Source organism: Saccoglossus kowalevskii, chromosome 3, assembly GCF_978046115.1.
Source record: "Saccoglossus kowalevskii chromosome 3, keSacKowa6.1, whole genome shotgun sequence".
Classification (NCBI taxonomy): domain Eukaryota; kingdom Metazoa; phylum Hemichordata; class Enteropneusta; family Harrimaniidae; genus Saccoglossus; species Saccoglossus kowalevskii.
Window position 1 is genome coordinate 11013577 of NC_140643.1, and position 22613 is coordinate 11036189.

At 36.2% G+C, this 22613-nt stretch overlaps 2 protein-coding genes across 4 annotated transcripts in view; one reads left to right on the forward strand and one right to left on the reverse strand.

The window, feature by feature from the left end:
• LOC100372391 (aminopeptidase N-like) overlaps positions 1–10656 on the reverse strand; it is a 30656-nt gene extending 20000 nt beyond the window's left edge. The window contains exons 1-5 of one of the 2 annotated variants that reach the window (XM_006822119.3): positions 9809–10656; positions 7693–7963; positions 6860–6980; positions 2287–2441; positions 1700–1813 (exon numbers count right to left, since the gene is read on the reverse strand). In XM_006822119.3, the coding sequence (XP_006822182.1) occupies positions 1700–1813; positions 2287–2441; positions 6860–6980; positions 7693–7963; positions 9809–10503 (1356 nt within the window). In that variant the 5' untranslated portion in view covers positions 10504–10656. Of the gene's footprint in view, positions 1–1699; positions 1814–1857; positions 1972–2286; positions 2442–6859; positions 6981–7692; positions 7964–9808 lie in introns of both variants that reach the window. The other variant, XM_085496761.1, reaches the window with a different exon arrangement.
• A 6481-nt stretch (positions 10657–17137) lies between these two features.
• Positions 17138–22613, forward strand: part of LOC100372091 (hepatocyte growth factor receptor-like) — a 31574-nt gene continuing 26098 nt past the window's right edge. For both annotated transcript variants that reach the window (XM_006822118.3, XM_085496763.1), the window contains exon 1: positions 17138–17317. The gene's annotated coding sequence lies outside the window, so the exon portion shown is untranslated. The remainder of the gene's footprint in view (positions 17318–22613) is intronic.

The following is a 22613-nucleotide window of genomic DNA, read 5'->3' on the forward strand; positions in this document are numbered from 1 at the left end:
AAGCATCCTTTTTTGGGGATGCCCGGTGGCCGAGGGGAAGACGTGTAGTGGCGTGAAGCTAGGCGATTAGGTGCCGTACGCGAGCGCCGGTTCGAGTCACGCACGCAGTACGTATTTACTATTATTAGACATAGTCTTTACCTTGCCGTTTATTCGGTGTTATTTGCATACTTTACTTCCTATGTCGACAGCAACTATGAGTTTAAAAATTATTTCTCAGTACTTATTCACTGTTAAAATGCTGTACCGTTACTTTCACCATCCTACTACAGCCAGATCTGAAGGCCTTTGCCGCATTCTGGCCATGCTGTGTGGCGCGTATCGCGTGGACGGGTTTCACGTTCTCTGCACGTAATAAGCTCGGTTATTAAGCATCCTTTTTTGGGGATGCCCGGTGGCCGAGGGGAAGACGTGTAGTGGCGTGAAGCTAGGCGATTAGGTGCCGTACGCGAGCGCCGGTTCGAGTCACGCACGCAGTACGTATTTACTATTATTAGACATAGTCTTTACCTTGCCGTTTATTCGGTGTTATTTGCATACTTTACTTCCTATGTCGACAGCAACTATGAGTTTAAAAATTATTTCTCAGTACTTATTCACTGTTAAAATGCTGTACCGTTACTTTCACCATCCTACTACAGCCAGATCTGAAGGCCTTTGCCGCATTCTGGCCATGCTGTGTGGCGCGTATCGCGTGGACGGGTTTCACGTTCTCTGCACGTAATAAGCTCGGTTATTAAGCATCCTTTTTTGGGGATGCCCGGTGGCCGAGGGGAAGACGTGTAGTGGCGTGAAGCTAGGCGATTAGGTGCCGTACGCGAGCGCCGGTTCGAGTCACGCACGCAGTACGTATTTACTATTATTAGACATAGTCTTTACCTTGCCGTTTATTCGGTGTTATTTGCATACTTTACTTCCTATGTCGACAGCAACTATCAATTAATATGATGGTGTTTTGTAAAGCACACTGTGTTGACAACTCTAGTACCGGTATTCTGACCATTACCATCAATAGAACAATATACTTATTGGATTTGTTCTTTAGAATACTTGCATGACGACTTGATTTCTTGTCACAATTATTGACCTATGTGTATGACACAAACTACAGCTGCAGTGTTTTAGCCAACTACATTTTCATCTCTAATTTTTTTTTTTAATTAAACTTTTTTTTTTGTCAGTCAGTCTAGTCAGTTGCTAGATATGCATAATGTAAACATCATTGCATGTCTTATAAATGTTTTCACCACATACAACATAAACTAAATGAAGAATGATTTTATTATTTAAGTAATTGTAACAATACACTCCATTTTATATTGAGAATTCTTTCAACCAAAAAAAAACAAAGTAAAATTTTAATATGAACACTAGAGGGTGATATGTCAGAAAAATGATCCAAGGAAATAAAAGAGTTCAATATACTGTAAAGGGGTTAATTATTCAATAGGTTTTAATTTTGCTTATTTCGCTGAATGGAAAATGCGCAAAATTAAAACCCAGTGAATATGTAAAATTGAGTATAGAACACATTATCTAAATAAAAAAAAACGTGAATTTAATACCCACTGAATATGCATGAAATGGTAAATTAGTGAAATTTAAACCCAGTGAAAATTAGTCATTTTACAGTATTTGTTTTGATGAACTGTGATTCAACAGCCAATAATACAAAAAAAAACAAAAAAAACAGACTCACCATCTTCCATTCTGGTAATATATTATTAACACCAACAATTTCATAAAATCTTGCAAAACCTTCGTTCAGCCAAGTATCATCCCACCAAGCCAGTGTTACAAAATTACCAAACCACTGAAATAAGGTATTTGAAATAATAATTTGAATTTTCAGCTCACCATTTGCCATTCCGGAAATATCTTATCCATGCCCACAATCTCATAGTAAGTGGCAAAGCCTTCATTAAGCCAAGTATCGTCCCACCAGCCCAGTGTTACAAAGTTTCCAAACCACTGAAATATTACCAGAATGATTTGGATTCCATAGGGTATCAAATTGTATTAGAATACCGTCAAATGAATGTACAGCTTGTGATTTCCTACTTATAACGTACCGGTAATTCAGATATCGCATTGCATTCAATTAAAGCACATATGATATTACAGATATCAGGCCAAATAACGGCATACTGTGACTGTGGTTTGGTAACAGATTGTAAGAAGACCACAAGATATTAATAAAGTCTATTGCACAATGATGCAACCGTTTATCATCTATGTTGTGTAAATATATGATTACTGGATTTATATGTGAGAGTGTTAGCTTACCATGTGTACCAATTCATGAGCAATTACTAATGCAACACTTTGTAAATGTGACGGTGAATGAATCGTGTCATCGTACAACATCCTATAGTCTTTGTACGTAATCAATCCCCAGTTTTCCATGGCACCAGCATCAAATACCGGCAAAGCTACCATGTCTATTATGAATCAAAAACAACATGCACTTCTTTAATTACTGAGGTTAGAAGCTGTAATATATACCACTGTATTATAACACAGACTACTATAGCACTGTTACCACATACTATATTATACCACAGACTATATTATACCACTGTATTATACCACAGACTATATTACACCACTGTTTTATACCACAGACTATATTATACCACTGTATTATACCACAGACTATATTACACCACTGTATTACACCACTGTATTATAACACAGACTATATTATACCACTGTTTTATACCACAGACTATATTATACCACTGTATTATACCACAGACTATATTATACCACTGTATTATACCACAGACTATATTATACCACTGTATTATACCACAGACTATATTATAAAAATGGATTATACAACAGAATATATTACACCACTGTATTATACCACAGACTATATTATACCACTATATTATACCACAGACTATATTATACCACTGTATTATACCACAGACTATATTATACCACTTATTATACCACAGACTATATTATAAAAATGGATTATACAACAGAATATATTACACCACTGTATTATACCATAGACTATATTATACCACTGTATTATACCACAGACTATATTATACCACTGTATTATACCACAGACTATATTATACCACTGTATTATACCACAGACTATATTATACCACTGTATTATACCACAGACTATATTATAAAAATGGATTATACAACAGAATATATTACACCACTGTATTATACCACAGACTATATTATACCACTATATTATACCACAGACTATATTATAAAAATGGATTATACAACAGAATATATTACACCACTGTATTATACCACAGACTATATTATACCACTTATTATACCACATACTATATTATAAAAATGGATTATACAACAGAATATATTACACCACTGTATTATACCACAGACTATATTATACCACTATATTATACCACAGACTATATTATACCACTTATTATACCACAGACTATATTATAAAAATGGATTATACAACAGAATATATTACACCACTGTATTATACCACAGACTATATTATACCACTGTATTATACCACAGACTATATTATATCACTGTATTATACCACAGACTATATTATATCACTGTATTATACCACAGACTATATTATACCACTGTATTATACCACAGACTATATTATATCACTGCATTATACCACAGACTATATTATACCACTGTATTATACCACAGACTATATTATACCACTGTATTATACCACAGACTATATTATACCACTGTATTATACCACAGACTATATTATACCACTGTATTATACCACAGACTATATTATACCACTGTATTATACCACAGACTATATTATACCACTGTATTATACCACAGACTATATTATATCACTGTATTATACCACAGACTATATTATACCACTGTATTATACCACAGACTATATTATACCACTGTATTATACCACAGACTATATTATACCACTGTATTATACCACAGACTATATTATAAAAATGGATTATACAACAGAATATATTACACCACTGTATTATACCACAGACTATATTATACCACTATATTATACCACAGACTATATTATACCACTGTATTATACCACAGACTATATTATACCACTTATTATACCACAGACTATATTATAAAAATGGATTATACAACAGAATATATTACACCACTGTATTATACCACAGACTATATTATACCACTGTATTATACCACAGACTATATTATATCACTGTATTATACCACAGACTATATTATATCACTGTATTATACCACAGACTATATTATACCACTGTATTATACCACAGACTATATTATATCACTGCATTATACCACAGACTATATTATACCACTGTATTATACCACAGACTATATTATACCACTGTATTATACCACAGACTATATTATACCACTGTATTATACCACAGACTATATTATACCACTGTATTATACCACAGACTATATTATACCACTGTATTATACCACAGACTATATTATACCACTGTATTATACCACAGACTATATTATACCACTGTATTATACCACAGACTATATTATACCACTGTATTATACCACAGACTATATTATACCACTGTATTATACCACTGTATTATACCACAGACTATATTATACCACTTATTATACCACAGACTATATTATACCACAGACTATATTATACCACTGTATTATACCACAGACTATATTATACCACTGTATTATACCACAGACTATATTATACCACTGTATTATACCACAGACTATATTATACCACTTATTATACCACAGACTATATTATACCACTGTATTATACCACAGACTATATTATACCACTGTATTATACCACAGACTATATTATATCACTGTATTATACCACAGACTATATTATACCACTGTATTATACCACAGACTATATTATACCAGACTATATTATACCACTTATTATACCACAGACTATATTATACCACTGTATTATACCACAGACTATATTATACCACTGTTTTATACCACAGACTATATTATACTACTGTATTATACCACAGACTATATTATACTACTGTATTATACCACAGACTATATTATACTACTGTATTATACCACAGACTATATTATACTACTGTATTATACCACAGACTATATATATTATACCACTCTAGGTCATAAAGCTTGATTGTTCATATGTTCATTCCAATTATGTTTCTTTATATTTATGCATATATAACCAGTACAATTAAATTCATATGAAGATTGTGAACTACTATTAATATACCAGTATATTGATGGTGTTAATCCATCAATTTGATTGGTCCAAACATGCAATTAAGAGTATATTGGCTGATAATTCACACTATTGCTAAACAAAGTGGCCCTGGAACATGAATTGATAGCAGGTTTAATGCAGAAATACATATTACCGGTAGTATTTGATTTTTAGGGAAATATAGTGGTAGAATTTTGGAAAAATATTGGAAAAAATTACAAGGCACAGGCAAAAACATATGCCACAGATAACAACCGGTGCCCTCAGCCGCGTTTGAATTCTACCTGACAAAATTGCACCAGGGTGATTGTAATCTGTTTCAAAGACGACTGGATAATACAGAATTCTACAATGATATATGGTATTGTAATTGTCCACTGGGGAAAATAAACTAGGGGAGATGATGAAGGTAATCACAAAAGCTGCAGATTTGTCGCGAGTGTAAACCAACCACTGTATTACTGCGACATTATACCAAAGATGTATTCAGGTCAGATGTTGGGTCTGAGATCGTCATGCCAGTCACCGTACATGATACATAACAGCATCCTGCTATGTCTCAAAATCAAACTTTGGTTTAGCCAAATACCCCTGAACGTCAAATATCCTCAGTTACAAGTAGTATGATGAGTCACGACATCTGGTTTATTTTACAATTGTACTTTCAATGGGCCAATTACAGTCAAAAACATGGAAAATCAGTTGTTTTATTGATCTAAAGTGTAGATGACCATGTACTCAAATGGCATTGATGTCATAATCAGTAAAAGGTCATCTTTGTTATGCTAATTTTTGTGTTTATGCATCACAATTTTACCTTTTGTATTTCACATGAAATAAAGAAGTTTGTATTTAATTTGAACTGTGTTGCATATGTGTATTTTTTAATAAATATTCATGTACAAGGGCCATAATCATGATTTTATAGTAGATGCAAGTAAACTCCCTTTTTACTAGTTTTATCGAATTGTCAATATCCTGGTATAATATAATAGCAATAACCCCCTGCTGAAGTTGGGTATACCACTTGATATTGCACAATTGTGCAGTATCTTGTGGTATACCTGTCTTCAGTCTGGGGGATGGGTTTTTTTATTGCTTAAACAAGTAACTATATTAAATCACATTTTATTACATGTATAGCAATTTATTTCTTCAATGTTACAGGTATTGAATTATTCACAATTGAATAGAGAAAGCATTTCGTAAGCTCTTATGTGTTTCTGTGAGGCCAGCTCTATAGCCAAAATTTAACTTTTCTCTGGTTTATTGTCGTTCAAGTTTATAAGTGCCTATACTTTGTTGTGTATTTACATTTTGTTACTGTGGGAAGAATGTAGTAGAATTCATTCGGGTTTCGGTTTTGATTCTATTCACCACATTGATATTTATCTTCTGGATAACAATTATAGCAATCACTGGATGAATACACTGGACTAAACAAACATTTACGCTTTTTTTGTGCATAATTGGTTCCCATGGTGAAAGAATTTCATCATTTTCAAAATGTTGGCTCAATCACATGGTCTGGAAAAGCCTCATCGCAAAATTTTCAAACAAACATTTACCATTCTCCCATAATGCATTGTACATATGTTCATTACAAAACCAAGTTCATTTACATACCCATCTTTGGAAGCGAATACGGAATCCCCCAAAGTTGTTCAAAGTCTGTCAATGATTGGTTACCAAACTCAAGTGAAAATGTCAAACCATGTGAATAATCTGCTGTAGACCAAACACGAAACTGAAAAAAAAAACATGTTTAATTTAATATACTATACTGTAAAAGACAATTGAATTTGAGACAAAGAATACTTGAATGCATTGACAAGGGTAGCCTTTGGCGTGCTTTAATTGCTACATTTTTTTAATAAAATAACATAGTAAAGATCCCAACCTATCGTGTCACTTCAAAAATAAGTCTTCCGCTAATTAACAGTTCAAAAAATGTTACACTTTCATTCAAGTTTTGATACGTTGTTTACTCACCTGCAAATAGTTTTGATTTTATACATGACATAGTGAGGAATTGACGTGAATGAAATGTTGCGTCATTTCTTAAAATTAAGCAACCTGCCTGAGGATATTGCTAGGGTGAGAGCATCACAAAGTAATCAATATATATATATATTTAAACATATATATTATTTAATCTAAATAATATTTGAGTGGAGATTTGTCAAACCCTAGCATCATAGAACACACTGTTTTTTCGGTACCCGCAGACATCAACGGAACAGGCACGAGACAGGGGATTTCCTTCACCCACAATTTACTTTCTTCAATAACGTTCACATCGTCATTTTTAGGTGTGAACCACTGGTTCTTGGCAACCATGCAATTACTGTGCACATACGCACACACAATGCACTGACTGCGGAACATACAACATAAACAAAAGAAAACAATGTTGTTTAAATATCTCATTAGACATTTTTATAATACATGTTAATTACCTGCACTCCATTGGCTGTTATAGTTTTCATATTAACAAAATCAGACACAACTACAGCCACTAGATACGTTGACATCACTACAGATGTATCAAAGTACGCAGTGTTCCACTCTGTGCCCATTTCATTCCTTATATTAGGCATATTAGACAGTGCCGTTCTTCCCAGACGATGGTTTACCACTATATCAAAGGTAGCTTTCATTGATGGTTCATCAAAACAAGGAAACATACGCCGTGCACCGCTCGGTTCCAGCTTTGTTGATGCAAGGTATCTATACATTCAAAAGGGAGATAAGATTTCAGTACATTTTCTTATGATATGCCTAGAATACCACAACTTCAACAACATATGTTAACGCATCACCTGTCGACGTTGTATTTTCCTATTTATTATGGCCATCAATAGGTGACAAATAAGAATACGATCAATCTTACTAAATGATACTGACAAATTAATATATTTAATAATAAAAAACACTCAAAAATTAAACACTGTAGTCCACTATAATTTTGCTGCATTCCAAAAACAAAATAACGATTAATACAGCTTCATTTATTCATCTTTTGTCTATTTATGTTAACACTTATTTTCCCAATTCTTTCTTTGTTAGAAATAGAAGTTAACATTTTCTAAAGATGCAATAAAGATTTATATTATAATAATTATTATTATTATCTTTATTAATATTAGCAATTGCATATCTGATAACTGGGCTTAAACTGTGACGACAGAAAATGCATTAGTTATCCACTGGGTTTTAATTTTGCTTACTTTGCTGATAAGTATTTATACACATGACTTAGCGAGGGACCACTGTACTATTGTGTCATTTGATAGTGGTAATACTTAGTACTGGTATGTGCTACATTTTGTGATAGTCTCACTTGGTTACCATGGCGCAACTTGATTTTGAACTAATCAATTTTAATTTTTGTCTATGTATGTACTATGGCAAAGTTGTTGTCTGTTTTCATTATACAACATTCTTGTGACTATACAAGGGAAGTTATCAATTATCCTGGCGAATCAGAATCTTATTTTCAGTCATTTCAATCGCCTGAGGGATGTTGATGGGGTTATTGGAAAATTGCTAAGGACTTCCAGGGAAGGTGTAAGTTACCCGTACGAATCCTATTTGTGCCTGCTGTAATAGTCAAGAGTCGGTCAATAGTCAAGATCGATTGTGCTTCATATTTAGTGAATGCTGTCATTATTAAAGTCTGGCAACAACTACAATACTATATCTACCAAGGTGTTATCATCAGAAATATGTTTTAAGTATTTAAATCCATTACTTTATTCCACTGACAGTTTTACATAATACTACACCGCTTGTCTCCTTCTCTCAAAACGAAGCCACAATCTCTCTTCAAGAAAACAATCTTGTTTCTAGTTCTGGATGTACAATTTGTCTAATAACACCCAAGCCCTACATTTAACCTCAATTATTAATTTTGAATATAGTCTCCTTAATATATTTTCCCATTTCAATTGGTGCAACAAAGGCATTCCTTCATCTTTATAAATAAAACCAGCCAGTCAAGGAGCACAGTGCACAACACAATTTGAAATCATCCTGATGTTATTCAAACAGCCAATAGAAACTTCTCATTTCAGCTTGATTTGTGAAATTAATATACGATTAATTTCATGATTTCAATGAATATATACCAATAAAATGCAGTCAGGTACATGTATATATAAATAAATTTTGCTCATTTGTATATATGTTATGGTTCAGTGCAAAATATCATGGTACACAAGGAAATGATTTATTGCTTGTATCTACGGTATATTTAAAGCATGGTGGTCATGTGTGACATTTGTATTGATAAACATTGATTTTCCCACAATGCGCTCTTCAAATAGAATTTACAAGTATGAGGTTTGACCTGGATGCGACTTGCACTGATTACTGCCGGTGACTCCTTCGATATCTTCCAATCACCTGAAAATTACCTAATTAAAGCTTGGAAACGTCTCAGTTCGTACTCGTTGATCTGCGCAACAGTAAAAGTAGCCATCTTTGATTATATGAGACTCGTATATCTTGCACATGCGTGGCGCGACGACTACCGCACTTTAAATGTGGCGTTTAATGTTTCATAATATTTACCTTGTTTCCCCATTAGTTTCATAGGAACTGGAATAAAAACCAAACCAGGAACCATCAGGGTCTTTACTTGTGTTTAGACTGCCTGCAAATCTAATATAAATCTGATACTGGTGTTCAGTCATTATAAAACGATCCAAATTTATTATAAGGAAATCATATTCGGAAATAAACATTGTCCCGGCTACAGCAACTGCTTCATCGTTGCTTTTATTGGTGACTTGAACGGAATCGGTGTCAATGCGTAAATCCAAAAAATGCAAAGTTATGGAATTCGATGGGTGGATACAATCTATATCAATGGTAACGTCGCCGTCGAACGTAAAACGTTTGTCACCATCTTCTTCGTCTAGATATGGAGTGATGTTCAGATGATAGGCGACAGGTTTGACTGTCTCTGGAAGTCTGCCATCGAACGAAGGAGTTGTTTTTGGTTCGGGTTCAGGGGGCAACCCGTAAGTTTCGTCGCAGTGGCGCCTTCCCAAGAAAAATGTTAGCAGAACTACGAAGGTAATTAACAGCAGTACACAGACAAAGAGCGTCCACGCCAAGCATGCTGTTATGTAACAACCTTTTTTCGTGCAGAGGCATTTGTTCGGGAAGGTCGGTGACTGGTTTCTGATTAATGGTTCTTTTTCATCGGGCTCATCGTCAGGTCGATCAGCGGCGCTAGCGGAGCCGTATTTGGGCGAATCCATGTCACATTAACTGTCCCAGACAAGACGTGCAAAACACAAATAACGTACGTGCAACGCAGGAGAGAGAAACAGCAATCGATATCAACCGTTCAACGACCCCTTTACCTTTTGTCTGGTGCAGACGCCACAACAGGACCTTCTCAACCTAGAACGAACTCTATGGTGACCTCAAAATATATATATATATATATAACACTGAGGGCGCTGCAACAAATTATGTGCAATATGAGTGAACGTAATATAATGCAGAATATGTGGCATTATCCGGTACTGTAAAATACCTTATTTTAGCTTGCAACTAATTTTCGCTGAAGGAATGATTCAATAAAAATAAAATCTAACGAATATACCCTTTTTCCTATATTTTACATTCAACTCGTCAAAAATCAGGGAAAATAAATTCCATATCAAACATACAAAAGTCTTTTAAGCGAAGATTAATTCCAGCTAAGTATATTTTTACAGTATTTGATAGGCATTAAGTTATAATGCCGGTAAGCAGGGTTCAAACTCAAACCCCGAATGAAAACAATTGTTTTTCAAGCGTGACCTTCAATACTAGTACTTTCATTCACTGCCAGAAAAAAACCTCCGTATTCCTTTTGTGGCATCGTCCGCCTGCACGGTGTTGTTCCGTTCGGACATACCTCCCTCTACGATAGTGGAGTGCTTCGCCGGAACATTCGCCTTGAAAATTCAAGATGTTTTGTGGCGCTTTTTATTTATTTAGAGCGATAACTGTGATATGTGATAACTGCTCAATATTCGTTCAGAAGTGTGAAAGGGAAAACAAATAGTGTAAACAAGTACGGATACCCTTATGGACTCCATCTTACTGGCTTCTTTATAACTGTGTATGCACATCTTGCGCTAGATTTATTTTCGCTTGAAATTAGATAAATAAATGTCTTAGCTCAATAACATGTACTTACCTGTCAATACTGATGCAACGTTTCAAGTTTAAAATGACGTCACATCCGTCAAGTCGACAAAATACCGTGAGCCGAGTTGTTGTCATTACATTATGTGAGCTAAAACATATAGAGAATGCATCATCGTTGATCACCTATCTTAGAGTTAGAAATATATCCATGAAACTCACAAATAGAACATAACATATTTTAGTTTATTGTGATAAGATGCGTTAATCTTGGAATAAATAAACAGTAACTTTTCAAATAAGCTTTCAGATAAGCAGTGCATTTCACGGTACGCGAACAAAAGAACAGTTTTAGTTCGACACACGTGAGAACAGTGTCAGTGTATTGATACATATAGCGCGCCACAAAGTTGTTTTCCGGTCTTACTGGCTGGTTTTCTTCGGTTCAGTTATTTCTCGTTGTTAACTTAGCCCACTTTCTCTGTCTTCCTTCAATATATCAAATATTGGGTATAACACAAACAGTCATCGGAATGCTGTGGAGCTACCTTATATAATAGTTCCGCCCACAATGCCCACAACCAGTGGCAGATCCAGAGGGGGGCAGGGGGCACCCCCTAAACGATCATTCATGCCATCTGGATTACGCATAGCTTCTCTGCGATTTACGCTCCGTAAATTTTAAACGAAGCTTGGACCCCCCAATACATTTTGCTGGATCCGCCCCTGCCCACAACAAACTTTATTTTCTATGTACCAAGAGAACACAAAATTGTGACCCTGTTTTGCGCGAAATAAATGAAAATACAATTATTTCAAAGTATGCCACTGGAAGCTGACAGGCTAGAAGTTTTGTGAGATTAGGCTGAAAAAAAGTTTATACATATCATTTACAACTGTATGTTTTAAATAGTTTTTAATAGTTTTTTTTTTTTTTTTTTTTCATTCCGCTTGGCATGCTGGTAGCGTCTACTGTGCGGCTTGTGTGTTTTTGTAATTGGCGAGGCTAATTGATCGCGCTTGGGGTAAGTAAACAAGGAGCCAGGACAGGAAGTCACACACCGCCACACCGTACATTTGCTTATATCATCAGCAGTGACTTGTCAATCAAAGAGCAACGTAAACAAACTTTCCGGACTTTTAATCACATACGCGTATATATTTTGTTAGTATCTTCCATCATTGACATTGCTCCGAAATATTTAAAGCTATCTAGCCAAGACCGCCTGGGTAAGAAAAAAAAACAACAAAAATACTCCAAGTACCCATGAACCTACATTCATAATTGACCTTTTTAATAAGTCGAGCGCCATCAAACACTTTCTGTTTCAGAATAACTGAAAGTTAGTATAACAACTTCACGGTCCCCATAGACAGACACATCAGCTATCCACGAAATACTGCTTAAGAAACGCTATGAAATATGACTTTATTTCTAATTTGATTATGTGCTATGCTGAAAGATGAAGTCTACACTATGTTTATGAAGTTACCATGATTGGTTTGTGTGCCTTTTGGGGGGAAATAGTCAAATGAAGAAAAAACTTTGTTGACCACTACACAGTCCCTCTATCACCGGTCTGGAAACGCCTATTGTCTTAGGGGGATTAGCAATAAACATCCAGCGAATGCGTGCAGCGGTTGTTGGCGTCGCATAGTCACGTGACAGTCACGTGTCTATAGAGGGACTGTGACCACTATCTGCCATAGAGATTATGTAGACCCATGGAGTAGTTAGTCTCTTTTCTACCTCCATGGTAGACCCAATTTAGGGCAATATACGGGCCGTGTTTTTCTTTGTGCGTGAAGTCCCATGTATTAATTACACTATATTCTTTACATTACATTATTATCTCAAACATTGTATAGCAATAGACAGTCTATTCACAGTGAATTAGAATTTCTAAAAGACAATTCATTGAGTTAATACACAGTGCATCATATACTAGTAGATATTTTGTGACGCTAATTTGTTTTTAAAATGCATTTGTTAAAGTGGAACTGAAAACAGTGAGAACGGAAAAGAAGATTGTTTTTCCACTGAAATTATGAATATACTAATTATCTCTGAACTAAATCGCACTGCCAATGTTTATTGGGTTGTGTACTTCCTAATTGTAATAGTTCATAATAAAAATAAACAAGAAAACGAACTAAGTTCTTAATTTTAGAAGTTGTCAGAACCCATCATTTCAGGTGTGCATCCCATCATGATGACGTTGTTTTCTTAAACTCAAAGCTAAAAACAGGGCAAAGCATTAAAGCAAAGATAAAGGGAGCTCCACTGCGTGTATTCTCTCCGATACGTTCCATTATATTGGGTTTTGTACTACAGTTGAACCAATTGTGTTTGCTTAAAAACTGTAGTGTCTGTTACGAACACATAGTGGTCAATATGCAACTAACGATCATGTATAACGCCAATTTTAATAATTGGTTGTATACTAAACCATCTTGAATAAAGCTGAAACCCACACGGATAAGAGTTTAATTGTAATTGTGCTTCACGTGCGGATGTGTTATCGGTGAGATTGACCGATTCGAGAATAATGTGTGTAAGTTACAAGTACGTGTACTTATATAGAATTTGATAATAAATTGATTCAAGAAATTATTCCATGATTTTATTTTTATTTTCGATCTTATATACGACACTACGTTGTGAAAATATATGTGTCAATCATTTGTAAACCTGTATTTGAAAACATGGCTTCGGGAAACTTCTGAATTATGACGAAAAGTTGTGTCTGCTAGGTTTATTTCACTGTATTTGCACTCATTATATTGATAAAACGATGGTCACGGTAAAAGGGTGCGTCATACATAGATGCAATGCCACCCATAGGGATAGCGTATCGCTTCATAATTTTCCCAAGTACTAGTATGACAATGGGCATTTGTGAGAACAAAACGAGCTGACTGAGATGGCGTAGACCCTGGCGAGTCGGCAGTGGTTTGCGCTAAACATGTTACCACGGAATGTTTTCAGGACAGCTCTGTGAAAACATCATTGGGGTTTTCAAGTGGATGAGCATATTTTTATTACTTTTAATTTAAGTATGTGTATAATTCTATGCGAATCTCGGCCTCGTAGCACAACACATTACAACCGCCAGGAGTGGAGATACCCGGGTGGAGATGATACGTCGCAATGCCGTGACTTCGACTATTGCGGCAGTTCTCAGTTGTCTGAGGGCAGTTGTATGCCAACTGATAATCATTTAGATCGTATCTATTTCTGTGTCAGTCACCGTAGTCGAAAAGTGGAGCTGATTTGATTCTATATTGACAGATTTATAGCGTCTTTAGATTATGGTGTTACTGTCACTGTCTGATTTGTTGCAAAAGGACGCCTAAAAATATTCGTCGCTTGAGTGTTGCAATATTCATTAAAAATATTTATGTGCAAGGAATAACATTCATATTTATAAGTAACATATTTATATTCATATAACTCCCATTTATATTCGTTAAATCTCTATTTATAATCATTAAAGCCTCCATTTGTATTTGTAAACCATGCATTTATATTCGTAAAATCTGCATTTGTATTCATGGATCATCTATATTTGTAAAAAATGTGATAAGTGGGCATAGAGGGCGCATTTTGGTAGAAATGTATACATGTAGTTGTATTTGTAAAACCTCCGTATATATTCGTCAAACTCCATTTGTGTTCGTAGAATCGTCTGCATTTGCGATACGTGAACACAGATTAGATGGCGCTTTTCGTTATTGACTCGAAGTCAAAACATACGTGGATTCAACCTGTAGGTTTCAACATGGCGGCAAATGCCAAATAAAGTGACCCTGTAAATGTGTCTTTGTGCGACGATCCATCCATGTGGGTAAAAAGAGATTTACCTCCATGATCCATCTAATCTAGGTTTCCCAATTCGTCGTTTTTGTGTGGAAAAATCCCTTACATACGAACACCTAATTACGCGAAGAACCTAGAACACTAAGCCGGGGTATTTGAAACCGAAATTGTCATCTAAGCGTTAGGCCGTCGCTGATTGGCGGCTGAGCTGGAATGCCAATTTTTAGTCTATAAAGTCTCTTATACTGTATTGTAATTGGCTTATGCGGTACTTTGGTCGTAACCCAAAACTAATGATGTTTGCGATTTTAAACTTATGCGGTGTCTTGGTCATAGTCCAGAACGAATGATATATATTGATGTCAACTGTGGAATGTTATTGCAAGACCATTAGTACCCATAAATATAAACTGACGTTGACAATATGATAGTGGTTTTCCTAATATAGTGACGATGTGTAAAACTTTCATGTGATTGGCTGTTTGTTTGAAGGCAAGGCTTTAAAGTCTCTTATACTGTATTGTAATTGGCTAATGGTTGACAAGTAATAAAAAGTGAAGAAAGCTGGAGACAAGCAGAGAATCGAATGTGACATGAACTGAGCTTGTGTGTGTTTTTTTGTGAGTCTAGCGTGGAGAACAATCGAATCGCGGTTACCTAAGTGAAAGGTTTTAATACATCAAAATTACCTATCACACTAGTACCAAAATCATAACACCAGTACATTGACTTTTCTACCTCCATGCTCAGACACGTGAATGTTTCTTCACAGTCCCTCTGTGGTTTCTTTTTTTCTCCCAGCTCAACAGCATCGTGCCATGTAAAGAAACAATACAAGCACGACACCAACATCGTTTTCAGTCATGTTGTTTTCATACTAATTATTCGAGGGAACTGTTCCTTTCGGCTATGATCATGGAACTACAATAGTTGCATGCTCTGGTCAAACTGAATTGAACTCTGGCAGATCTCGGCTCTTGTTCGGCGCGACCATATGTGAACCATGGAGATAATTTCCTGTTAATCGGTGGGAGGAGCAGTAGTTCGGCCCCAATAGAATGCTGCCGTGTGAACATAGCATATTTGTATGAAAGTCTACAAGCCATCTTATAACAGTAAGTGCTTACGGAGGTAAAATACGATGCGTAACCAAGGATTACAATTTGCATGAGATCGGGAGATTTAAATCTATGAATTAAACACCAAATAAACCTTGGATAAAGAGTCGGGGAGGAATATAAAGGATATACGCATTATTCCCAATAGTTTTTATTAAAATATCACTTGAGCTTTTCCAACTCCCTGTGGTGCTACATGCAAATTTTGTACCAGGATTTTTAGTTCAATGCAATATTATATTATACCAGCATGTCTGATTGGTCGAGAACCTGTTTTTTATACCACGGTGTTCAGAAGTAAGCCCCAAACATGAATAACTCACAGTAGGGTAAAATTCTTCTGTCAACTGAAATCGGCGACAATTTTATTTTGCGCCACGCACATAGCGCGTAATAAAGAAGTACACTTTTTCAGAATTACACAAACGACGCAAAAAAATGACTGACGTCTGCAGTGGCTCGCTATTGAACCCAGAAGTTTTATAGATCCTCAAAATCGCAATAGGACATACGGCGTTAATCGGCATCTGTACTTATTTGAGATTATATCGATTGTGATGATTTTGTATACATCAACGTTACCGCTAACTAAAAACTACATGAATAAACCTCGCAACCTAATGGCCCGGACAAAACACTCCCCGTGGCAATACGTCATCGACAAATACTAGTAGTCTCCCATACATGTGCCCACGGTTTAGTAACCGTGATGTGCCCTATTGCTGAATGGCCTATATTTGCAATTACTTTTTGTTATGTAAATTTAAACGAGATCATGAAAGTAAAAAGACCCTACTCACAGAGACATGCGCACTGCCATGTTTATCGAGGAGTGTGGTCAGTTAGTTGTTAAAGTTAAGTACCGACCGCGAATAATTCGTATGATATTCAACACTGATACGATAGAATTTTTAACCCTGCAACTTCGAGACTTAATACATGTACTGCCGTTAGCTAACAGAATCGGTGTTGTCGCAGGATATCTCTGCTGAAAGGGTAAGTTGTGATTTTAATGCCAGATGTTGAGTAATGTAGCCCTGAGTCATAACTCCGATTGTTACATGGCACTGTGTGTAATCATTGTAGGATATATGGTTTAATGTGCCACAAACACTCGCTATAAGGACTAACACTAGAACTAGTACAGAATCATAAACAATATGGATAATGCAACTCTGTCCTAAAGATATGTATGATACAGATTAGACTGGAAATAGGTCAAATTAAAATACACATACACGTTATCGTTGTTTAGTGTACGCATGGAACTCCTTGCAGTTCAATGGTGTATGGTCCTGGCACGACCTTCTTCCTATTGACTGCAGTGTTCAGTGATCTGATATTACACGGGTACATATGGACGTAATCATACGTCGATTAAAAAAAGAGAACATTTCGATGAATACGAATCGATGTCGTATACGTTCATACTGGCACACCTTGGCTTGTGGAACTCAGTCTGCTGACTATGTGTGACCTTTCACCTTAATGGTTCGTTAATGTATGGAACGAGGTTTCTCGGTATGTCGATTTCGTGTTTTCAAAAGATCCTTTGGAGCGTAGTCGAATGTGGAACAGTTGCGTTCGTACACATCTCTTGGCACAGGCCGTTGTACGCGATTCATGATATTTACCTCGCCCTTATCGCGGGTCTGAGATATTTTGTCGAAAGTCAAATATATATCCGATTACAATTATGGTATGGATTGAAGGCTCAATTCAGTCGCCCAGGCGATTGTTTATTGGTGGCGTGGCTATGATAATGAGCGTTGTTAATCACTTGCCTAATGAATGTTTCCAAAAAAACCCGTAGTTTATTTACAAGTTAATAACAACCCCCCCCCCCCAGAAGCGCCTAGTGTATAGTGGTCTAGTCTCGCTAGCTATTATAGGACAATGACCTTAGCTACATAAGCGGGTGTTTATTTGTATGTGACTACATGTACCAGTGAAAGCATTGTTCATCTTTATCTGCCATAATACAGGAAATTGTACTCAAAATATCGCACGTACGATGGTGGATGCGTCGATAAATTTCGATGAGTGTTGAAATACACTCATTTCGGCACTGTACCTGTTTCAGTCAACATGCACAAAATAACCATTTTGTTACCGAAACACAAGAAGCTATCATCTGCGCATCGTTTATTCACTCAGACTGGGAGTTGGTTGTGAATGGAAATCAGAAGGAATCAACACTTGAAATATTCAACAACGATTCCACATACATGTACACATACTCGGAACGAAGGATTCGTTAAACAGCTAGAGATATTCTGGCTTATACTCTGTGGCGAATTTTAACTTTGCAAGTACGATTTTTCATCTCTCGAGTCGTTGAATCCGGTATGTGATAACGAGAAACACATTAGTGTAAATGTTTGTGAAGATTAGATGACGCACCCTGTTTCAGCAGTTCAAATGAAATTGATTGAAAATAGTTAATTATTCAAGCTTAGCAGCGCGTTCTTTAGTCGGTTTTTGACATTTAGTCCGCAAAATCTCAACTGGTACACTATTTATTGTCATTAATACACCATATAATCACTGTTGTGATATTCATAGTCACATGCATCTACTTTGGTAAGCTATAATCGACCTGTAAGTTTAGGAAAACGCGATATTACCAAAGCTTTGCTGGAACTACAAGAAAAATAATCACTATAAGAAGCATATATATATTATATCTGGACCTTATATAATGAAACTGGCGATTGACCACTATGTATTCGCGGAGGAAGATTGAAGAGAAAATTTATGGAAATAATATGTAACTATAATTAATAACTTTTATTAAAAAAAAACTTCACTGTGGATAAAATAGTAAACTAAATGAAATTAACAATGTCTTTCAAATATCTAGGTCAAAACTGAATGAAGGTAAACATCGATTTGCACAACTTGTCTCCCCACACAAAGTTTTTAATGGACTACCCTTATAACACGTATATGATAATTGATGAATGTTTGACAGCTTGTAAAAAGGTAAAGGGACTAGAAGGCAAAAAAAACCCCTTCATTTCTTCATACAGCTAATAGATTCAAAAACGAAATCGTCACGCAACCTATGAAGGATGCCCTAAAATTTGCCGATTAATCCCACACAAATCAGTGGAAACTCTTAGAACACCAGTGGTTTAGCCAAGATGGTCACCTTGAAAGTAAAATCATCAATACGTAACTTTTCAAAAAAAAATTGCGAGATAATCGGTAATTTTTGGCGCATCATTTTCGAGATACGTGACAAATTAGTTCTGGGATCGACTGTAAAAAGTCTGATAGCTGTGACCATAGTGACACATAGACAAAAGTTTGCCCGGTACGGTAGCTCGCCTAGACTTGCAATGGTTTCGCGCTCACCCCACGACGGACGAAATAATCCTACCGGCAAATAAAATTCAAATTATAACCATAGACCTTCTAAGGTCTATGGGTCTAACCATGAATTAACCAAGTGTGCTACTACTAATACACAACTACAGTTAGCTTCATGGTTGCAAACCCGTATGTAAATGCCAGTTTTACAATCCAACGTCCCAAACCGCAACCAATAACCGAAAAAACAACAACTTAGAATGTCCTATAAGGAACACGTCGAGTAAAAACATTTTGCATTGCATTTATTATTACAACGTATTGATTGTGGCGGTAACGAATGTGGTCTGTGTTAAGACAATGTTTGTTGATGATACCAGATCCGATCGTCACATACTGACACATTCAGATGTATCGTTCTTGTCTATTGGAAACATGTGTAGTTTAAATATTAACTATATGTATAAAAAATCGCGCAAACATCTAGTGGTTGTACACTTGCATCGAGTACAAATGTTTTTTTCAGAGTACATGAAATGTCTGGCGAATTACTTTGTAACTGCGTAGTCGGCACAGAAATCTGTGTCATCATTGACTGTCGCTGTCTCCATGCCTTCAGTACATTGCGATGGAAACAAGCATGTGCAGACTGTCTTGTACATTGTACGGCAGTCCGCCCATATCACCGCCATGCTCAAATAACTTTTAGTCGCTGGTTAACAAGTATGGTGCACGTCGTTCTGAGGAATGTGACGCGTTCAAATCATGCAGTATCACATTACAGTAATACTAAAGGGTGATATTATATATTAATACAGTGGTGTTATTTTCAGGATGTACATAGTGAAAGGAAATTAACTGTTTCAATCTGAGGGTCTGAATCACACGCTGACACAACGTGCCCTGAGAACCTTCGTCCGTAAACTTATACTTCTTCCACGTAAACAACCATCTTTCTTACGTGCAGGATAGTAATTCATTTCACGGTCATTTTCATCGCCGTTGGTCGTACTTGGTATTCGAAGTATGATAGGGTTTTGACTTTTGTAACCTTGCTTATCAGTTATCCGTTGTTGATATGTCAATTCTAGCATGGTGAAATTAATGAACCCCCATACTTGCCTAGTAGGATTGTTACTACCTTATACTAAAATATGTTCCCAAATTCCCACTTCCGGTCCGGTTAGACTCGACATACACCACGAATACATGTATTCACTTTTGTGGTATAATTTTTGGTATGTTTTGGTTCTTGGATATTTCAGCTTCGTCGTCCTGTACTTTGTTTAGTAATTCGATCTTCCCAGTTTGCGTAAAACGGGAGAAAATGCCTTCGCTTAATTATTTGCTGAGGGACGTTGTATTAAAGTCTGAAAAGTACGTCATCACTTTTTCATAGTATAAAAACGATTTGCTCCCTCGCTCGAAATCGACTGATTTCCATTTCCCTCACAAGTACACAATGTCACAAGTCCACGACTCGAAACAGTGTCTTTTGCTGGACGTGTTCATTTGCCTTCAATAACGTTTCAGTGGCTGTCACTGTCGTATTTTGAATCTTGCTGATAACATTTTGGTTCAAATACACATAGCTATCACCTAGAAAACTGGAACAAATTTTCAACTAACATACCGGAAGTTGTCTCGTTTAAACCTTAGTAGGGGAAATTCACTCGCATTAAATTGCGTTCGCCATGCTAGGCAATCCAAAAATGTATATGCACTAAAGTACGTTCAAGATCTGTTCTTTCTCATAACATAAACACGGGTTTTACCCTCGCTTACTAAAATTAAAATAGTAATAATTTCGTAATATGTCTAAGCCCAGTTAAAATATGATTGGGATCGCAGTCACCGTAGCTATCGCCGTGGTATGTAGTCGCTCACCTCTTGGTTATAATTGTCGTCCAAATAATTCACGTCCCAAATTTTTTGTTCCCTGGCGCCTCTATAAATAAGCTAAATTACCGCTGGGCTGAATCAATGATATATCACCCAAAAATGGATGATTGGGCGAAAATCGTTTCTTTTTCTTTTCTTTCTTTTTTGACCGCTCGGAAAGCCATTCACGCTAAATTTTGATTCCACAGGCGCCTCTAATAAATAACCTATCTAAGCGCTGGGCTGAATCATTCATATCGCCAAAATAAACATGGAAGAATGGGCGAACTATCACGGGGAAAATCTTCTCTCTGGGGTTTTCCACACTTGTCAGGGGGGAATCTCGTCTCGTCTCTATATCTCGTCCCCTTGAGGTACGGGATCAGGAAGTCACTTAAGCTTTACAGTCAAATAGACGCTCACAACGAAATACGTTTCAACTCTCGTCTTAGTCGATCAGTCGAGCACTCTATAAGACACAGCGCCCTGGGGAAAAATCCCCAAGACTATCGCAAGGCTGACTCAAGAATCTGTCCAAGATTCTCCAGGACTGGACTTAGACTCCGTCTATCGTGGAGTACTCCCAAGACCAACTCAAAACTCTCTTTATTCATTTTCAAAACTCTAACCAATTACAAAACAGTGAAAAGACTCTAGGGCGTAACCTTCAATTATAAAGCCAATCACACTAAGTACTGAATACGTCATATCTTTTGATTAATCGTTCACTACATTAATAACTACGAATGCTAACTGTCAGAATTAGTAGTCAGAATAGCGACGGTTATCTCGTAATTAGTTCCAAATCACTGAGCCAAGTTCCGTCCAAAACTTCAAATAGGCCTAAACGATGACAGACATAACACAGCCATTCAGCTAATAATCAGCTAATTAAGTTGGTCAACAGATACGCGTAAACAAATTCATGACAAAACATCCGAAACATTCGTCGCGATATTGCATTACATTTCGTTTTTGTCGTACCATACATTGCGTTTTAGAGTCCCTCAATTTTGTTTCGAAGACTGCAGCCGCACAGAGATAACCAGAACGTTGAAAACTTCGTCGTGAATCTCGCGTGCAGTAAGATACGTTT